Raw genomic sequence first — 18,202 nt, forward strand, 5'->3', positions numbered from 1 at the left:
CATGTAGAGGCCTGCCTCGCTCCCCGATGCGGAGAGAAAAACGAGCCACTTACGGTGGAGGCAGCCTCAGTCCCCTCAAGCCCCCTGCCTACCGCACCTGCCAAGGCCAGAGAGCTGCCCCCCCCCCCCAGCCAGCCCACCTGCCACTTGGTACCAAGTGGCTCCTTCACAAGGGACCAAGGGACACACGAAGTTCTTCCAGCGGCGGGACAGCCCACGCGCACCACCTCTGACAAGTGCCCACCCCTCCCTTAAGAGGGGTGGGTTAAGAAGCCCCTGGTGGGGCCAGATCGTTGCTTCTGGAAGCCCTGCGGGTGGACATGGCCTGCCCTACACAGTGGGGTCTCCAGCCAGCGCTAAGCTTTCCCCTCCCCACGTGTGGGCCTGGCGGTGACCCTGGGGAGCGAGACCTGGCTCTGACGACAGATGAAATTCCTGCCAGCAGCGCTTGTACACATCCGGGTGGAGGGGGTGGCCCAGTGGGGGCCCGAGTCTCCCCCAGCATCCTGTCAGGGCGCCCTGGGGGCCGGTGACCGCCTTGGGGCGCCTCTGCCGCGCGCAGGCCCCCCGACGCCCCCGAGACAAAAGTGCCCCGGAGGAGGGTGAGTCGGAGTCTCGGTTTAGATGTGGGCGCGTCACTTCAACACCTGGCGACCTGGGGGCGACCAAGGAGCCCCGTGGGGGGGGGCGGGCAGAGCTCCAGGAACGCCCCGGCCCGGCGGCGGGCGGTGGGGGCGCGGACCTCGGCGGTGGCGCGCGCAGCCGGCGCCTTTAAGCGGGGGCGGCGCGGGCGGGGGGCGGGCGCGAGCGGCCGCCGGGGCGGAGCCAGCGCGGAGCCGGTCCCGGACGCCCGAGACCCCGCCCCGCGCGGGCGATGCCGAGCGGCGCGGCGGGCGGCGGGGCCGGCGGGGCGCGCAGAGGAGCGGGCCGCGGCTGGAGGGCGGCCGGAGCGCAGCCCCGCCATGGGCTTCCTGCACCAGCTGCAGCTGCTGCTCTGGAAGAACGTGACGCTGAAGCGCCGGAGCCCGGTGAGCGACCCCGCGCGCCTCCCGGCCCGCCCCGAGCCGGAGGGCGCGCGCACCGGGGCCCGCGGCGCGCCTTCCGCGCGCACGTGAGGCCGGGCGCGCGCAGACCCCGGGCGGGCGCCGGGGGCGGCGGGCCGGAGACCCTTCCCCGCGGGACCGCACCCGCCCCGGCGGCCTCCGGCCTCCGGGGAGCGGGGTCGGCCGTGCCCAGCCCGCGGCCCGCGCCCGCTGACATTCGCGGTGCTCGGCTGAGTCACGGGATGGGCGCCGTGCGCGGAGCGCTCTTGGGGTTTAGCTGCGAGAGTAGGGGGGCCAGCTGCCCCGAGACCCTAGGGTCGCGGGAGGCCCTGGTTCCCGGGACGAGGGCAGGCATGGGGGGGGACTCTGTGCAGCCCAGAGGGTCCTTGGCCTCTGGGCCCAGTCCCCCTGGAGCCCCCGCAGGGACCCTGCCCCTTCCCTCCCTGCACCACCCCTCTGCCCTTGGGCAGACACCTCTCTTCCTCCCCCTCCTCCTCCCCGTTTACCTCCTCCTCCCTCCCCCCCCTTCACCCTTGCCGAAAGTCCACTAGCCCTTGCTCCTGCCTCCTCACCAATGGGAATGCCCTTGCTGTGCCAGCGTCGGCCAGCCTGCACCCCTGCACCCTTTTGTCCTTTGGGGTAGTTTTCCCTGAGGGCCATCCGCCTTCTGGTCTCCCCAACCCCAGCTTCCTTGGGAACCGGATCCTGCTATTTGGAGATGTGACCTCCAAGCACCCCAGCTGTCCACCCTGTGCCCGGGGCAGCGAGGGACCTGAGGGTGCAGGATACAGCAGCTGGCAGAGGCGGAGGCTGTGGTGAGGGGCCGGCCTGGGCAGAGCGGGCACCATCCCGCCGGCCCTCGCCACTCTTGCCCCGGGAAGGACAGGGTCATCTCCTGTTGTTCTGCCCCGCTGGCCGCAGCACATGCACCAGAGAGGCCCCGGGCAGCTCCGGTTTCTGAATGGGCCCTGGGGATTTTCCACAGCGAGGCCCAGAGCAGGCCGGGGTCCAGAGCGGGGGCCTGAGCAGGAGGCAACATCTTCCCTACCTGGGGCCCAAGAGGCTCCTCCCCCACCTGACTCTGAGACCACTTGGGCGGATGCGCCTCTGCTGGGTCCCTCCTGGAGAAGGGCTCTGGGGTGCATGACGAGAACCTCAGGGCTGCAGACGGGGTGGGGTGGCCATCATCACCACGGCTGGCGGGAGTGCCCCGGGCACCTGAGCCTGGCAGGGAGCCGGGCTTGAGTACACTCCCTGCCCACGTGCCTGGGGCTGGCTGGCACCGGGTCCCGTGGGTCAGGCTGCAGCCTCTAGTGCACCTTCCCCTGCTTCAGATTTGGGGTCACTGGGGACACCAGGGCGGGGCTCGGGAGGAAGGGGATCGGGGTATGGGCATGCATCAGTATTACCCCAGGGTTCTCAGCAGGAAGGGTCTCCCGGGGGCTGGGAGCAGAGCCTAGAACGTGGCCCCTGTATCCACTGGAGACGTCAAGGCTCAGGGAGGGGAGCAGTGGCTTGTGGGGCACCTGGCGAGCAGGTGGGAGGTGCCTACTGCCCTACACCCAGGAGTGGCCCCCGCCTGCTAGGTTGGGCCTTCACTAGAATCTTCCTGAACCCTGCCCAGCGGCACCGCCAGGGGCTGGTTAGGCCACGTGGAGGTCCTTGGCCTGAGGCCACAGCACATCGAAATTCCTCCTCCAGGGTGGCTAAGGCCTTGCTGGGCTCATGCCACGGGGCTGGGGCAGGGGCTGGCCCCCCACTTTTCTGGGAGTATCGGGCTTCGGAGTTGGACCTGTGGGCTTGGCCAACAGAGGTCCTGCTCTGCATTCTATGCGCTTCTCCGGGGCGTGGGGAGGGCTTGGTTCCGAGGGAAGGGACGAAGGATCTCTGTGCCCTGCTCGCTCACGCTTGCCAACCTCTGTGCCTTGGTTTCTCCATCTGTGAGTGTCGCCTGTCCCCTTTTAGCTGGGCACGGGTCTGCCCTGCTGTAGGGACTGGGGGAAGAGTCAGGCCACTCCATCTTCAGGTCTCCTCTGTTCTCCACTCGACACAGCAGGGGGTGGCTCGGCCCAGAGGGGGCACCCGGCCCCAGCAACACCACGGGGGCACTGCGCTAGTCTCAAGGGGCTGGGGTTTAACCACCTTGCAGGCCGTCTGTGGGGTGCCCAGGTGGAGCTGAACCTGCACTGCCTGCTTGTAACCAGATGCCCCTCTGGCCGCCCGGCTGCCAGGCAGGCCTCCCTCCTCCCAGCAGCTCCTGCGCCGCTGTTGCTATGGCAATGAGGAGGTAGCCGTGGCCTGTTGCTGCAGTTACGCGGTGGAGGTGCCCAGTGGCAGGGCGGGTGTGGGTGGGGCTGGCACCATGGCCGTGACCCTGGGCTCCCGCATCGCCGCTTGCATGCAGCTGCCCTCACTCTGTGTACGCGTGTGTGACATCTGTGCCCGTCCCCAGCCCTGGGGGTGCCCATGGTGTCTCTCCGGCCAGCCCTGGGAGGAGGTGGAGGCTGGCACGGGCTGGGGCGGGCGTGGGGTGCGGACACACAGTGGGGTGTTTCAGGCCACAGAGCGCTATTGTCAGAGGGCAGTAAACAGGAGCAGCTGTTCCACCCTGGGGGACTGGAAGCTCGGGCCCTGGGCCCGGCGGAATGCCACCGGGGTGGGGGCCCTGAAGCCGCTTTGGGGGTGGGGGGCGAGAAGGAAGGAAACCTGGAGCCTCTAAGAGCCAGGTGGGGTGTGAGGGTCAGGGTGTGTCTTTGGGCTGAGCGGGGCTCCCCCTGAGAGCGGCTGGCCTGAGGTCCTCTCTCCGCCTTCCCTCCCTGAGCTGGTGGGGGGTGGGGGTCGCGGGAGTGAGACACAGGGAGACTGGGTCCCCGGGGCCGCTGGCGTTTCTCTCCCACACAGAGCAGTTCTACCAGGGCTCACCTTGGCGCTCAGGCGGGGGTGTCAGGGTGCCAGGGGCAGTCCCAGGAACACTGAACAGGGTGCTGGGCGGGCAGACAGGGCTGCCGAGCCCCCCTGAGCCTCATGGGGGCGCAGGGAAGGGGCCGGGGCGGAAGGAGGGACCTGTGCCGCAGGCACTCAGGACTGTCCGACCTCTGACCAGGTTCCCCTGGAGGCTCAGGGCCCTGGGCTAGAGCCATGCCTCCCCCTGGCCAGGCCTGGGCTTCCTCAGCTCTTTTGTGGGGTGTAATGATGCTGCTACAGTGAGAAGTACTGACTCTGGGGAGGTGTGGGTGCTGAGATGGCGCCCAAGGCCATCTCCAAGATCCTAGCCAAGAGAAGGTGGGGAAGGGGAAGCTGAGCTGGGCAGATGCTCGGGTCAGAGTAGACCACAAGCTGGCTGTTTTGTCTCGACTGGCAGTTCAATGTGGCAAACAGAACCTGGGCTGTGGGGCAGGAGGCTGATATGCTCGGGGCAAACACTCATGACCTTGCCTTTCCAAGAGGCCCTGGAAGGGAGGAGGTGGGGGTGCAGACTCTGTTGACCCTGAAGGGCCTGGGGTGACCCTTTGTGGCCTCTGTGGGAATATGTGGGGTCCAGGCTGGCCCTGCCTGCCACAGAGACATCTGTCTGTCTGGGGAGGGGAGGGCAGTCCTGCCCAGCCCCTGGCAGGCGGTGCGGGAGGCCAGGCTGCCCCGGGCAGGTGGCCTTACTCAGCCCGCCCTTTCCAGTGGGTCTTGGCCTTCGAGATCTTCATCCCTCTGGTCCTCTTCTTCATTCTGCTGGGGCTGCGGCAGAAGAAACCCACGATCTCTGTGAAGGAAGGTGAGCGGCTTTGGGGGTGGGCCCAGGGCACAGCTGGGCGGTCAGGGTGGAGCCAGAGGCCTGTCCCGCGTGTGCTCGGCCGCGCGCCCCAGCCGCCACGCTCGCTGGCGCGGTCCCCGGCCGCGTGCCCTGGCCGGGCGGGCGGCCGTCCCTCACGGTTGTCCTCTGTTCTGTTTTGGCCGCCCCTGCATGGCCCCTGCACCCTCCTCCCGGGCCCGCATGCAGTCTGTAAGTGAGGCCTCCCTGCTGCAGCCTGAGCGCGCCCCGACCCTGCTTGCATTAACAGCCTTTCCGGGCCTGGCTGCGTTCTGCAGACCCCCTGCCTACTGTCGGGGACAGCTGGCGCGCTGGGGGACGGTGGGCGGGGGGTTGCTGAAGGGTGCCTGGGCCAGATGGCTCCCAGGTCAAGCTTCTGGGGGCTTTCCATCTCTCCACAGGGTCGCCTGGCCCTGCCTTGCAGGGCCGGGGCCAGGTCACCTGGCTGCCCCCCCCCGCAGGCCCCCATGGGTCCCTGCATCCTCTCCGCTAACCAGCTGGCCAGAGAGGTCAGAGGTCACTGCCCCAGTGGGGGCCCCATGTGCTCCGCTGGGTTGCTGGGTTGTGACCGCCGTGCCACACCTGAATTCTTGGGGACGGTGTCAGGGCACTTTGGCCTTGACTGGCTAAAGGAAGAGGGACACCCTGGGAGTTGGGGACAGCAATGTCGAGATATCCTTTGACCTCTGACCTGCTGGGGTCATTTGCACCAGAACTCTCGGCCCTCCCCTCCCCCCCTCCCGTCTGCTACCTGAAGCTGCTTTTCCTTCCTGACTTTCTCTAAATTTCTTTATTCGGCTTCCATCTCCCTTCCCGTTCTTGACTCCTTCCCTGTCTCCTGGCCTTCTGTCTCCACCTGTCGGGTCCTCTCACCTGGCCTGACCGTCCCCCGTCCCCAGCTTTCTACACGGCAGCACCGCTCACGTCTGCGGGCATCTTGCCCGTCATGCAGTCTCTGTGCCCGGATGGCCAGCGAGATGAGTTTGGCTTCCTGCAGTACGCCAACTCCACGTGAGTGCCCCCGCCCCACCCGCCGGGAACCCGCTGCCCCTCCAGAGGCCAGCGGGTGACCTTGGATGGTGGTGCAGGGTCACTCAGCTTCTGGAGCGCCTCAACCGCGTGGTGGAGGAGGGTAACCTGTTTGACCCGGCACGGCCCGGCTTGGGCTCGGAGCTTGAGGCCCTGCGCCAGCACCTGGAGGCCCTCCGCTCGGGCCCGGACTCCTGGGAGAGCCTTCAGGAAAGACCTGCAGGTACACGCTGGGCCCTGGGGGGGCTGGGTTGGGCCTGTGGGGGGGGCGGGGGCTGGACAGACATGCAGGTACACGCTGGGGGGCTGGGCCTGCTGGGGGGGGTGCTGACAGACCTGCAGGTATGTGCTGGGCCCTGGGGGGGCCGGCCCGAGCCTGCTCGGGGAGCGGGGCTTGAGGCTCGAGTTCCGGTGTCAGCTGGGTTCAAAACCCCAGCTTAGTCACTTCTGACCACGGGCTCACAGCTGGGCCTCCGTCTGAACCGCCACCCCGCGTTAGCGGGGCAGACGTGCTCAGGCGGTCCTGGCCGAGCTGACCGCCACAGTGGCCGAGCCGGTGCGGGGAGCTTGGCCCCGAATCTGTTCTGGGTGCCCAGACCCGGGCCCAGCCGGCCCTCAGTGCCATCCTTCTGCCTGTCCAGTGTCCTCCTTCTCACTGGGCTCGGTGGCCAGGGACCCACGGGAGCTCTGGCATTTCCTGATGCAGAATCTGTCGCTGCCTAACAGCACGGCCCAGGCCCTCCTGGCTGCCCGGGTGGACCTGCCTGAGGTGAGGTGGCCCAGGAGGCCTCGGTGGGCACGTGTCTACTCCTGGTGTGGCTCTCAGCCCTGGGCCCTGACTCCACCCTCCTCCCCTGCTTGTAGGATGGAGAGCACGGGGGAGGGTGGGATGGAGGGCAAGAGGTGGGGGTCGGGGGGCGGGGCCCTGAGGCAGCCCCTGGGCCAGGCTCTGGAACCCCCTGGCTTGATCCATGCCCCCTCTACCCCCCAGGTCTATCACATGGTTTTTGGCCCTTCGCCTGCCCTAGATGTGGGGTCAGGACTCCCCAGGGGTCAGGAGCCCTGGACCAATCCCCTATTCCGGATGGAGGTGAGGGGGCCTCTAAGTGGGATGGGGGTGTGCTGCCTGCCTCTGCCCGAGTGGGTGACAAAAGAGGCCCCCTTGATAATCCCAAGCTTCTCCTGGGGGGTGAGGGAGGTCTCTGAGTCTGTGACTGGCATGGAGAGCGGGAAGGCAGGGCAGTGACGTGTGTCCATGCCTCCTCCTACCCCGTCGTCACAGAGCCTGGGCTGTCTCAGACGCGGCGCAGTGGGTGGGGCAGGGGGCTACCCACGGCCTTCCCAGGCCGGGGCCTTGGTCTGCTCTGGGCCGAGGCTCGTGCCCAGACATTCCCTGCGCCTCATCCCCAGGAGCTGCTGCTTACACCTGCCCTCCTGGAGGAGCTCACGTGTGCCCGGGGCTCTGGGGAGCTGGGCCGGATCCTCACGGTGTCCCCGGGGCAGCAGATGGCGCTGCAGGGCTACCGGGATGCCGTCTGCAAGGGGCAGGCCGCAGCCCGCGCCCGGCGCTTTTCGGGGCTGGCTGCCGAGCTCCACAACCAGCTGGATGTGGCCAAGATGGCACAGCAGGTGAGGTCCTGCCTGCTGGCCGGCCCACGGCTGCACGGTGCCGGGGCCCCTTGCCGTCCTGGGGCCTCCTGGGCCCAGGACTGTGGGTGGGGGAAGCCCGTGGCTGGGTATCCCCGGCTCCCCCAGAGACGCCACACCTCGTGTCCCCTGCCCCGCCCCGTGGCCTCACCCCAGTGTGCCCCCTAGCCCCTAGCCAGCGCTCCCCTTCTCCGGGATGCAGACTCTTCCCCCGCCTCTAGGCCTAGCCTGGGCCCTCCCTGACCCACCTTCTCCAGCGCCCACTCCGCCCCCTCTCCAGGGCCTGCATTTCCCCACGTGCCCCGTTTCTCCTCAGCTGGGCCTGGACGCCCCCAACGGCTCGGCCCCCCAGCCGCCGCCCCCACAGAGGCTGCAGGCGCTGCTGGAGGACCTGCTGGACGCCCAGAAAGTTCTGCAGGATGTGGACGTCCTCTCGGCCCTGGCCCTGCTGCTGCCGCAGGGCGCCTGCGCCCGGCGCGCTCCGGGGCCCCCGGCCAGCGGCCCCGGCAGGACGGCCAACGGCACGGGCTCCAACTCCACGGCGGAGGAGGGGGCGCCGTCCGCTGCGGCTCCCGCCGCCTCCGACGCGCTGCAGGGCCAGTGCTCGGCCTTCGTGCAGCTCTGGGCCGGGCTGCAGCCCATCCTGTGCGGCAACAACCGGTAGGCGGGCGGCAGGGAAGGGGGCGGGGAGACAGATGGGGTGGGGCCTGACCCCTGGCCCGGCTCTGACCGAACCCCCCATCTTGACCCCCGGCACGTACTCTGTTTGCGGACCCCGTGTCCCCTCCCTCCGGAGGCACCCCTTCCACGCTGAGGTCCCGCCCCTTAGTTATGGGAGCCCCGCCCCGCCCCTCACGCCCCGCCTCCGCCCCTCACGCCCCGCTCGGCTCCCTCACGCCCCGCCCACCCGCCACAGGCCCCACCCCTCGCGCCCCGCCCACCGCCCCTCGCGCCCCGCCCCCTGCCCTCACGCCCCGCCCACCTGCCCTCACGCCCCGCCCCCCGCCCTAGCACCATCGAGCCCGAGGCCCTGCGGCGGGGCAACATGAGCTCCCTGGGCTTCACCAGCAAGGAGCAGCGGAACCTGGGCCTCCTCGTGCACCTCATGACCAGCAACCCCAAGATCCTGTACGCGCCCGCGGGCTCCGAGGCCGACCGCGTCATCCTCAAGGTTCGCGAGTCTGGCGCGCGCTTGAGCCGCGCGAGTCTGCCGGGCACACGGTTCCGCAGGCCGCGCCCCTGTGCCAAGTGGGGTCGTGGAGCTGGCATGGGAGGGGCGCAGCCGGCACGTGACTGACTCGGTCTGTGCCGGGAGGCCCCACAGGGGCGTCCAGAGTGCGGAGGCCCTTGGGGGCTGGGAGTGGCCAGCAGCGCTGGTTTGGGGAGAGGAGAGGGCGCCCGCGGGCACCTTCCACAGCAGCATCCGGGGGGCCGTGTTTGGGTGGGGCCAGTGGGCAGGATGGGGCCGGCTGAGGGCAAGACGTCAGTGGGCGATCCGGGGCGGAGTCCCGTCTGAGAGAAGTAGAAGCTAGGGCTGGAAATGGCCTGGGAAGGAGGGAGCCTGTGGAGGGGTCTCTGGGATGACTGGCAGCGGGGAGGCGAGGGCGTGTGGAGAAGGGTCTGACACAGGAGCGGGGGCAGAGCCGGTTTTGTGGGGGTGGCTGCGGAAAGGTGTCGGGGGGCTCCAGCTTCCAGGTGGCAGTCTGGCCAGAGCAACATTGGGGTTTGGAGACGACTGGCCTGGGGGGAGACGAAGGAGTGGAGGCCCCCTCCCCCCCGCTGGCTGGGGTTCCTCCCTGAGCCCCATGACCCGTGCCCTCACCCTCTGCAGGCCAACGAGACCTTTGCCCTTGTAGGCAACGTGACTCACTATGCCCAAGTGTGGCTCAACATCTCTGCCGAGATCCGCAGCTTCCTGGAGCAGGGCAGGCTGCAGCAGCACCTGCACTGGCTGCAGCAGGTGCTGGGGGTGCTCACTGGGGGGTGGGGGTGCAGGGCCCCCCGCGTCAGCGCCCGCCCTGAGCCTGGCTTCCGCCCCCAGTATGTGGCAGACTTGCGGCTGCACCCGGAGGCGCTGAACCTGTCGCTGGAGGAGCTCCCGCCGGCCCTGCGACAGGACAACTTCTCGCTGCCCAACGGCTCGGCGCTCCTGCAGCAGCTGGACACCATCGACAACGCGGCCTGTGGCTGGATCCAGTTCATGTCCAAGGTGGGGTGCGCGGCCCCGCGGGCTCCGCCGGGGCCCAGGGCCGGCTCTGACCACGCCCTTCCCCGCAGGTGAGTGTGGACATCTTCAAGGGTTTTCCCGACGAGGAGAGCATCGTCAACTATACCCTCAACCAGGCCTACCAGGACAATGTCACCGTGTTTGCCAGTGAGCTGGGCCCCCTCGGGCGGGTCCCCAACGCCTGCTCTTCTGCCAACCCCCTCCTGCAGCCCCAGCCTCCGGTCTCTCCATCACGGCCCTCCGTCCGCTCTGCCTACCCCCCCGCCCCGCCCCTGTTCCTTCTTCTTCAGCTTCACCCCCCCTCCCCGCTGGCCCTGCCCTACAAGACCCCCATCTTTTCCCGGCCCCACCCCTCACTCCCTAGCACTGTGAGCCCCTGGCCTGCGCCCCGCCCCATCCCGGCCCCGCCCCTGTAACCGCATCTTCCCGGCTCTCCAGCCCCACCTTTTCCCTGGACCTGCCCCTCGTGCCCCAGCCCTGCCCTGGCTGGACAGTCCCCTTCAGGCCCCGCCCCTTCCTCCCTTCTCGCCTTCACCCCACAGCCAGCCTGGGCTGCGCCCCTCCACCTGCCCCTCGTCCCGTCCCCAGGCGTGATCTTCCAGACCCGAAAGGACGGCTCCCTGCCGCCGCACGTGCACTACAAGATCCGCCAGAACTCCAGTTTCACCGAGAAAACCAACGAGATCCGCCGGGCCTACTGGCGGCCGGGCCCCAACACCGGCGGCCGCTTCTACTTCCTGTATGGCTTCGTCTGGATCCAGGGTGAGGGCCGCTCCTGGGGCAGCCGGGGTGGGGCCTGGCCGCCCCCCACGCCGTGGCTGACCTCTCCCGCCTGCAGACATGATGGAGCGTGCCATCATCAACACCTTCGTGGGGCACGACGTGGTGGAGCCCGGCAACTACGTGCAGATGTTTCCCTACCCCTGCTACACGCGCGACGAGTGAGTGTGTGTTGGGGGGGGGGGGCCGGGGCTGGGGCTCAGGAAGAGCCCGTCCCCTCATGCCCCTGCCCCGACCTCAGCTTCCTGTTTGTCATCGAGCACATGATGCCTCTCTGCATGGTGATCTCCTGGGTCTACTCAGTGGCCATGACCATCCAGCACATCGTAGCGGAGAAGGAGCACCGGCTGAAGGAGGTGGGGGGACAGGGGTGGGGGGGTGGGGGGCAGGGCAGGGATAGAGGCAGCGGGAGCAGTGACGTTGGAGGGGAGGCTGTGGGCACCGCCCCTTCCCTGGGCCTGGCTGGCAGGACAGAGGCAGGTCGTCCCTTTGTGGCACCCCATCCCGAGGCCTCCTGCCCACAGGTGATGAAGACGATGGGCCTGAACAATGCGGTGCACTGGGTGGCCTGGTTCATCACGGGCTTTGTGCAGCTCTCCATCTCGGTGACGGCACTCACGGCCATCCTCAAGTACGGCCAGGTTCTCATGCACAGTCACGTGCTCATCATCTGGCTCTTCCTGGCCGTCTATGCGGTGGCCACCGTCATGTTCTGGTGAGCACCGCGGGGCTGGCAGGGCTGGAGGGAGCCTTGCTGGGCCCGGGCACAGCGTCTCTTGCATTCACCCAGAAGACACAGAAACACCCCTCTTGGGGCTCCTCTGTACCCCGGGAGGTCGCACCAGGAGGGCTTTGGGCTCTGCACCGAGGGTCGGGTGTGGCTGATGGCCGTGGACCCCCCGCCCCCGCCCTAGCTTCCTGGTGTCTGTGCTGTACTCCAAGGCCAAGTTGGCCTCGGCCTGCGGGGGTATCATCTACTTCCTGAGCTACGTGCCCTACATGTACGTGGCGATCCGTGAGGAGGTGGCCCACGATAAGATTACCGCCTTCGAGAAGTGCATCGCGGTGAGTGGGGGTCATGGAGGGTTGGGGACGGGGTGGGCCCAGCCTCCTTTCCCCACTGACACCACCATCCCTTCAGTCCCTGATGTCCACCACAGCCTTCGGCCTGGGCTCCAAGTACTTTGCCCTGTATGAGGTGGCAGGAGTGGGCATCCAGTGGCACACGTTCAGCCAGTCGCCTGTGGAAGGTGATGACTTCAACCTGCTCCTGGCTGTCACCATGTTGATGGTGGATGCGGCCGTCTACGGTGTGCTCACGTGGTACATCGAGGCAGTGCACCCAGGTACCTGCTGACCCTTTGCAGGGGAAGGAGAGAGTGTGTAGCTCCCTCGGGGGCACGTGGCCTGGGGTGGACGCAGCTCCAGGCCCTGGGTCAGCCTGCCTTCCGCCCCCCAACCCCCAGGCATGTACGGGCTCCCGCGGCCCTGGTACTTCCCACTGCAGAAGTCCTACTGGCTGGGCAGCGGGCGCACCGAGGCGTGGGAGTGGAGCTGGCCGTGGGCTCGCGCCCCCCGCCTCAGCGTCATGGAGGAGGACCAGGCCTGTGCTATGGAGAGCCGGCGCTTGGGTGAGGCGGGTGCCCCGGGGTGGCTGGGGCGGCCGCCGGGGTTGGGGGGCCCCGGGGCGTCCTTAGCTGACCTGCAGCCCTCGTGCAGAGGAGATGCGGGGCATGGAGGAGGAGCCCACCCACCTGCCGCTGGTGGTCTGCGTGGACAAGCTCACCAAGGTGTACAAGAACGACAAGAAGCTGGCCCTAAACAGGCTGAGCCTGAACCTCTATGAGAACCAGGTGGTGTCCTTCCTGGGACACAACGGGGCAGGGAAGACGACGACCATGTGCGTGTCAGCGCAGGGGACGGGTCTTCACCAGGGGGCGGGCAGGGTGGGCTCCCTGCAGGAGGTGGGGGTCGTGACCCTGCCCGCCCGCACAGGTCCATCCTCACAGGCTTGTTCCCGCCGACCTCGGGCTCGGCCACCATCTACGGGCACGACATCCGCACGGAGATGGACGAGATCCGCAAGAACCTGGGCATGTGTCCACAGCACAACGTGCTCTTTGACCGGCTCACGGTGGAGGAGCACCTCTGGTTCTACTCGAGGCTCAAGAGCAGGGCCCAGGAGGAGATCCGCAAGGAGATGGACAAGTGGGTGGGGTGAGGCGGGGCTCGGGGGCGGGGCCAGGGCGGCGGCTCCCTCCCAGCGCCATACGTGCTGCCCTGCCCGCAGGATGATCGAGGACCTGGAGCTGTCCAATAAGCGGCACTCGCTGGTGCAGACGCTGTCGGGGGGCATGAAGCGCAAGCTCTCCGTGGCCATCGCCTTTGTGGGCGGCTCCCGCGCCATCATCCTGGACGAGCCCACGGCCGGCGTGGACCCCTATGCACGCCGAGCCATCTGGGACCTCATCCTGAAGTACAAGCCGGGTGAGCAGGGCGTGGGGTGGGTGCAGGTGGCCCTGGCCGGCCCCACCCAGCCCAGCGCCCTGACCCTGACCCTGCCCTGCCCCCCAGGCCGCACCATCCTGCTGTCCACCCACCACATGGACGAGGCTGACCTGCTGGGGGACCGAATAGCCATCATCTCCCACGGGAAGCTCAAGTGCTGTGGCTCCCCGCTCTTCCTCAAGGGCGCCTATGGGGACGGTTACCGCCTCACTCTGGTCAAGCGGCCTGCTGAGCCTGGGGACCCCCAAGGTGTGTGCTGAGGCTGTCTGAGCAGGCCTGGGGCCCTATCCCAGGACCTCCTTTCCAAGACCAGTGAGCTTGAGGGGTTGGTCCTCACCGTTACCCCAGTGAGCCTGCGGTGCCTGGTCGTTCCCCTCGGTCCTCCTCTTGACCTGACTGGGCCCGCCTAGAGGATCCTCCTCCCCCAGCCTCCCCATCCCCAGTGAAGCTCTTCTCCACTCCCCACCCCTCCTAGAGCCAGGGCTGACGGCCAGCCCCCCAGGCCGCACCCAGCTGAGCAGCTGCTCGGAGCCCCAGGTCTCCCAGTTCATCCGAAAGCACGTGGCCTCCTGTCTGCTCGTCTCCGACACCAGCACAGAGCTCTCCTACATCCTGCCTAGTGAGGCGGCCAAGAAGGGTGCTTTCGAGCGTCTCTTCCAGGTGTGGGGTGGGGTGGAGTGGGCTGGGGGCGGGGGGGCGGGGCCCAGAGGGGCGGGGCCCAACGCGGGGGGGGGGGGGCGTGGTGTGGGCGCGGGGCGGAGGGGGCAGCCCCTGCCTCAGCGGTCACTCTGCTCTTCCCCAGCATCTGGAGCGCAGTCTGGACACGCTGCACTTGAGCAGCTTCGGGCTGATGGACACCACGCTGGAGGAGGTGTTCCTCAAGGTCTCAGAGGAGGACCAGTCTCTGGAGAACAGTGAGGCAGGTGGGAGCCCCGGGAGCAGCTGCCGCTCTGTGCTCCGCCCTGCCCACCTGAGCTCGGGCCTTCGCTGGCCCCCAGTGCTCACCCTGTCTCTGGGGACTAAGGATTCTGGGTGGGAACAAGGCGCCAGGGTTCCCTGCCAGGGAACGGCTTTGGGGCTGAGGAACCTGGTAGGTGGGTGGCGGTGGGAATTGGGGCGCCCCAGGGTGAGGTGGGGTGAGGGTCTTGGGAGGGTGGGTGAGCATGGGGGCTGAGGGTAGCACACAGGTCTGAGCCCCCCTGTCCCCTCTCTGGCCCGCGCGCCATGGCAGATGTGAAGGAGTCCAGGAAGGACATGCTGCCAGCGGCCGAGGGCCCGTCAGGGGAGGCGCACGCTGGCGATCTGGCGCGGAGCACAGAGCTGGCTCAGTCACAGGTGTCGCTGCAGTCTGCGTCCTCCGTGGGCTCTGCCCGTGGGGACGAGGGAGCCACCTACGCAGATGTCTATGGCGACTACCGCCCCCTCTTCGACAACGCGCAGGACCCAGACAACGTCAGCCTGCAAGGTGGGGGGCGGCTGGCTGGGGCTGGCAGGGTCTCGGCAGGGCGGCGTGGGGCGCCCGCTCAGCCCCCACTCCCTGTGCAGAAGCGGAGGCAGAGGCCCTCACGAGGGTCGGCCAAGGCAGCCGCAAGCTGGAGGGCTGGTGGCTGAAGGTGCGCCAGTTCCACGGACTCTTGGTGAAGCGTTTCCACTGTGCTCGCCGCAACTCCAAGGCGCTGTCCTCCCAGATCCTGCTCCCCGCCTTCTTTGTCTGCGTGGCCATGACCGTGGCCCTCTCCGTCCCCGAGATTGGTATGGCCGCTGGGTCAGGCAGGGGCTGGGTGGGCGGCGCGCCCGCTGCGGTGGCGCCGTGGCTCCTCCCGCTCCTGGACGGCCCGCTCTGGGCCTGCGGGCACACTGGGGTCTGGCTGGGGACCCGGGCCTCCTCGGGGCCAGGACCCCGAGCTCTGACCTTGTGGGTATTGGGAAGAGGGGACTGAGGCCTGGGGGCCGCCAGCAGGCAGTCAGAACCTGCCGGCTTCCCCGTGCGTCCCGCCAGGTGACCTGCCGCCGCTGGTGCTGTCACCCTCCCAGTACCACAACTACACCCAGCCGCGCGGCAACTTCATCCCCTACGCCAATGAGGAGCGCCAGGAGGACCGGTGAGGCCATCCGCTGGGCAGCTGGGGTGCACGGGGCAGGGGGAGGGCGCGGAGGCGGGGGGCCTCCTCCCCCGCCGTTTAGGCTCACACCGTGGGTTTCCGCAGACTGCGACTGTCGCCGGACGCCAGCCCGCAGCAGCTCGTGAGCACATTCCGGCTGCCGTCGGGCGTGGGCGCCACCTGTGTGCTGAAGTCTCCCGCCAATGGCTCGCTGGGGCCCACGCTGAACCTGAGCAGCGGCGAGTCGCGGGTGCTGGCCGCCAGGTTCTTCGACAGCATGTGCCTGGAGTCCTTCACGCAGGGGGTGCCGCTGTCCAACTTCGTGCCGCCCCCACCCTCACCTGCTCCATCCGACTCCCCTGTGTCCCCAGAGGAGGACCCGCTGCAGGCCTGGAACGCTTCCCTGCCCCCCACCTCCGGGCCAGGTATGGGCCCGCCGGGCTGCAGGGGGCACGGGACGGCATGGACCCAAACTGATTACCCTCTGTACCCGCAGACAACTGGACGTCGGCACCCTCCCTGCCACGCCTGGTGCGGGAGCCTATCCGCTGCACCTGCTCTGCGCAGGGCACCGGCTTCTCCTGCCCGGGAGGTGTGGGGGGCCGCCCGCCCCAGATGCGGGTGGTCACAGGAGACATCCTGACCGACATCACCGGCCACAACGTCTCAGAGTACCTGCTCTTCACCTCTGACCGCTTCCGGCTGCACCGGTGAGCCGGGCAGGGGGAGGGGGAGGGGGGGTGCGTGCCAGCTGTGGGCGAGGGGGCAGCCCACCCCCTGCATGCTGGGCCTCACTGCCCCCCTACCTACCTGCCCAGGTACGGGGCCATCACCTTTGGCAACGTCCAGAAGTCCATCCCTGCCTCGTTTGGTGCCCGGGCCCCTGCCACGTTGCGGAAGATCGCGGTGCGCAGGGCGGCTCAGGTGAGTGGCACAGCCCCGGGCCCTGCAGCGTCCAGCCGTCGCCGGGGTCTGCGGGAGCCCACAGTGCTCTTAGGGTGTTTCCGTGTCCCTCCCAGGTTTTCTACAACAACAAGGGCTACCACAGCATGCCCACCTACCTCAACAGCCTCAACAACGCCATCCTGCGCGCCAACCTGCCCAGGAGCAAGGGCAACCCGGCAGCCTACGGTGAGCCCAGGCGGGGCGGGCCGGGGCGGGGCCGGGCGGGGCGGGCACGGAGCAGGTCCCTGAGGCCGCCTTCCCCTGCCTGTAGGCATCACCGTCACCAACCACCCCATGAACAAGACGAGTGCCAGCCTCTCCCTGGATTACCTGTACGTACGGGGGCCGGTGCGGGGACGAGGGTGCTGCGGGAGCGGGTGCTGGGCAGGGCTGATGGCTGCCTCGTCCCCAGGCTGCAGGGCACAGACGTGGTCATTGCCATCTTCATCATTGTGGCCATGTCCTTCGTGCCAGCCAGCTTTGTGGTCTTCCTGGTGGCCGAGAAGTCTACCAAGGCCAAGCACCTGCAGTTTGTCAGTGGCTGCAACCCCGTCATCTACTGGCTGGCCAACTACGTGTGGGACATGGTGTGCCCTTCCTGCATGGCTGAGGGGGGTTCCCTTTACCCCGAGACCCCTGCCCTTCCCTGGCCCTGTCTCCTGCCGGGCCCACTGGTTCCGGCCCCAGACCCCCCCTCCCTGCTCCTGGGCCCCTCAGCCCTGCTCCCGGGCCCTGACCTGCTGCTCCCGCTCTGGCAGCTTAACTACCTGGTCCCAGCCACCTGCTGTGTCATCATCCTGTTTGTGTTCGACTTACCGGCCTACACGTCGCCCACCAACTTCCCCGCCGTGCTCTCTCTCTTCCTGCTCTATGGGTAAGGGGGAGCGGGCTGGGAGGGGGCCTGGGGGGGGTGGCCTGGGGCGGGGCGGGCTCCAGGTGACCGCCTCCCGCCCGCCTGCCTGCAGGTGGTCTATCACCCCCATCATGTACCCGGCCTCCTTCTGGTTCGAGGTGCCCAGCTCCGCCTACGTGTTTCTCATCGTCATCAACCTCTTCATTGGCATCACGGCCACAGTGGCCACGTTCCTGCTGCAGCTCTTTGAGCATGACAAGGTGGGGCAGCGGGGTGGCCAGGCGCAGCGGGCAGCAGGGCCAAGACTACGCTTGTGACCCCCTGTCACCCTCCAGGACTTGAAGGTTGTCAACAGTTACCTGAAAAGCTGCTTCCTCATCTTCCCCAACTACAACCTGGGCCACGGGCTCATGGAGATGGCGTACAACGAGTACATCAATGAGTACTACGCCAAGATCGGTGAGCAGGGGTGGGCGGCCGTGCCTGAGGGGGTCGGGCCTGGCCCGGAGGCTGAGGCTTCAGGCGTGGGGGACATGGCTCTAGGGGGCACAGACACAGGCCCTGAGCCAGCTGCCCCACAGGCCAGTTCGACAAGATGAAGTCTCCGTTCGAGTGGGACATTGTCACCAGGGGGCTGGTGGCCATGACAGTCGAGGGCTTCGTGGGCTTCTTTCTCACCATCATGTGCCAGTACAACTTCCTGCGGCAGCCACAGTGAGTGGGCGTGCGGGGACATGTGGGGCCAGTGGCCGGGCGGGGCACCGCCCACCCTGCCGCGGGGCAGCAAACTGGGGAGCACTGGGTGATGGGTCTGCCCCCCCTGCCGCCCTGCAGGCGAATGCCAGTGTCTACCAAGCCTGTGGAGGACGATGTGGATGTGGCCAGCGAGCGGCAGCGAGTGCTGCGGGGGGACGCTGACAATGACATGGTCAAGATTGAGAACCTGACCAAGGTGGGCCCTGGGCCTGTGAGAGGGGCGGGGGCCCAGGGAGGGGACCGGGCCGGGGAGGGGCGTGTTCGCAGGCATGGGCGGAGCCCAGGTAGAGGGCGGAACTCGTGTGGGGACATGTTTCCCGGGAGCGGCCCAGGAGGGGTGTTCCCAGTAGGGGCGGGGCCCAGGCCTGGGGGCGGGGGCCAGCGGGGGCGTGTTTGCAGGCGGGGGCGGGGCCGGGTGGGGGGTGGGGGCGTGTTTGCAGGCAGGGGCGGGGCCCAGGTGGGGTGGGGCGTGTTTACAGGCGGGGGCGGGGCCGGGTGGGGATGGGGGCG

The 18,202-nt window shown here is 68.4% G+C and overlaps 1 protein-coding gene across 3 annotated transcripts in view; it reads left to right on the forward strand.

Annotated features, from left to right (window-relative positions):
• The first annotated feature begins 910 nt into the window (after positions 1–910).
• Positions 911–18,202, forward strand: part of ABCA2 (ATP binding cassette subfamily A member 2) — a 21,381-nt gene continuing 4,089 nt past the window's right edge. The window contains exons 1-40 of one of the 3 annotated variants that reach the window (XM_039224624.1): positions 911–1,028; positions 4,716–4,809; positions 5,035–5,037; positions 5,745–5,856; positions 5,934–6,097; positions 6,516–6,643; positions 6,866–6,964; positions 7,285–7,503; positions 7,838–8,181; positions 8,533–8,692; positions 9,353–9,481; positions 9,563–9,730; positions 9,799–9,895; positions 10,337–10,510; positions 10,587–10,689; positions 10,770–10,884; positions 11,053–11,243; positions 11,443–11,593; positions 11,670–11,874; positions 11,995–12,159; positions 12,248–12,428; positions 12,524–12,736; positions 12,819–13,015; positions 13,103–13,285; positions 13,512–13,696; positions 13,839–13,959; positions 14,268–14,501; positions 14,582–14,788; positions 15,036–15,138; positions 15,244–15,563; positions 15,635–15,848; positions 15,957–16,062; positions 16,158–16,269; positions 16,355–16,415; positions 16,496–16,670; positions 16,842–16,957; positions 17,049–17,196; positions 17,272–17,395; positions 17,518–17,650; positions 17,771–17,888. In XM_039224624.1, coding sequence (XP_039080555.1) covers positions 963–1,028; positions 4,716–4,809; positions 5,035–5,037; positions 5,745–5,856; positions 5,934–6,097; positions 6,516–6,643; positions 6,866–6,964; positions 7,285–7,503; positions 7,838–8,181; positions 8,533–8,692; positions 9,353–9,481; positions 9,563–9,730; positions 9,799–9,895; positions 10,337–10,510; positions 10,587–10,689; positions 10,770–10,884; positions 11,053–11,243; positions 11,443–11,593; positions 11,670–11,874; positions 11,995–12,159; positions 12,248–12,428; positions 12,524–12,736; positions 12,819–13,015; positions 13,103–13,285; positions 13,512–13,696; positions 13,839–13,959; positions 14,268–14,501; positions 14,582–14,788; positions 15,036–15,138; positions 15,244–15,563; positions 15,635–15,848; positions 15,957–16,062; positions 16,158–16,269; positions 16,355–16,415; positions 16,496–16,670; positions 16,842–16,957; positions 17,049–17,196; positions 17,272–17,395; positions 17,518–17,650; positions 17,771–17,888 — 6,138 coding nt within the window. In that variant the 5' untranslated portion in view covers positions 911–962. The remainder of the gene's footprint in view (positions 1,029–4,715; positions 4,810–5,034; positions 5,038–5,744; positions 5,857–5,933; positions 6,098–6,515; positions 6,644–6,865; positions 6,965–7,284; positions 7,504–7,837; positions 8,182–8,532; positions 8,693–9,352; positions 9,482–9,562; positions 9,731–9,798; positions 9,896–10,336; positions 10,511–10,586; positions 10,690–10,769; positions 10,885–11,052; positions 11,244–11,442; positions 11,594–11,669; positions 11,875–11,994; positions 12,160–12,247; positions 12,429–12,523; positions 12,737–12,818; positions 13,016–13,102; positions 13,286–13,511; positions 13,697–13,838; positions 13,960–14,267; positions 14,502–14,581; positions 14,789–15,035; positions 15,139–15,243; positions 15,564–15,634; positions 15,849–15,956; positions 16,063–16,157; positions 16,270–16,354; positions 16,416–16,495; positions 16,671–16,841; positions 16,958–17,048; positions 17,197–17,271; positions 17,396–17,517; positions 17,651–17,770; positions 17,889–18,202) is intronic. The other 2 variants (XM_039224626.1, XM_039224625.1) reach the window with 2 other exon arrangements.

Source organism: Hyaena hyaena, unplaced genomic scaffold (genome assembly GCF_003009895.1).
Source record: "Hyaena hyaena isolate Hyena2069 unplaced genomic scaffold, ASM300989v1 scaffold_1692, whole genome shotgun sequence".
NCBI classification, from domain to species: Eukaryota; Metazoa; Chordata; class Mammalia; order Carnivora; family Hyaenidae; genus Hyaena; species Hyaena hyaena.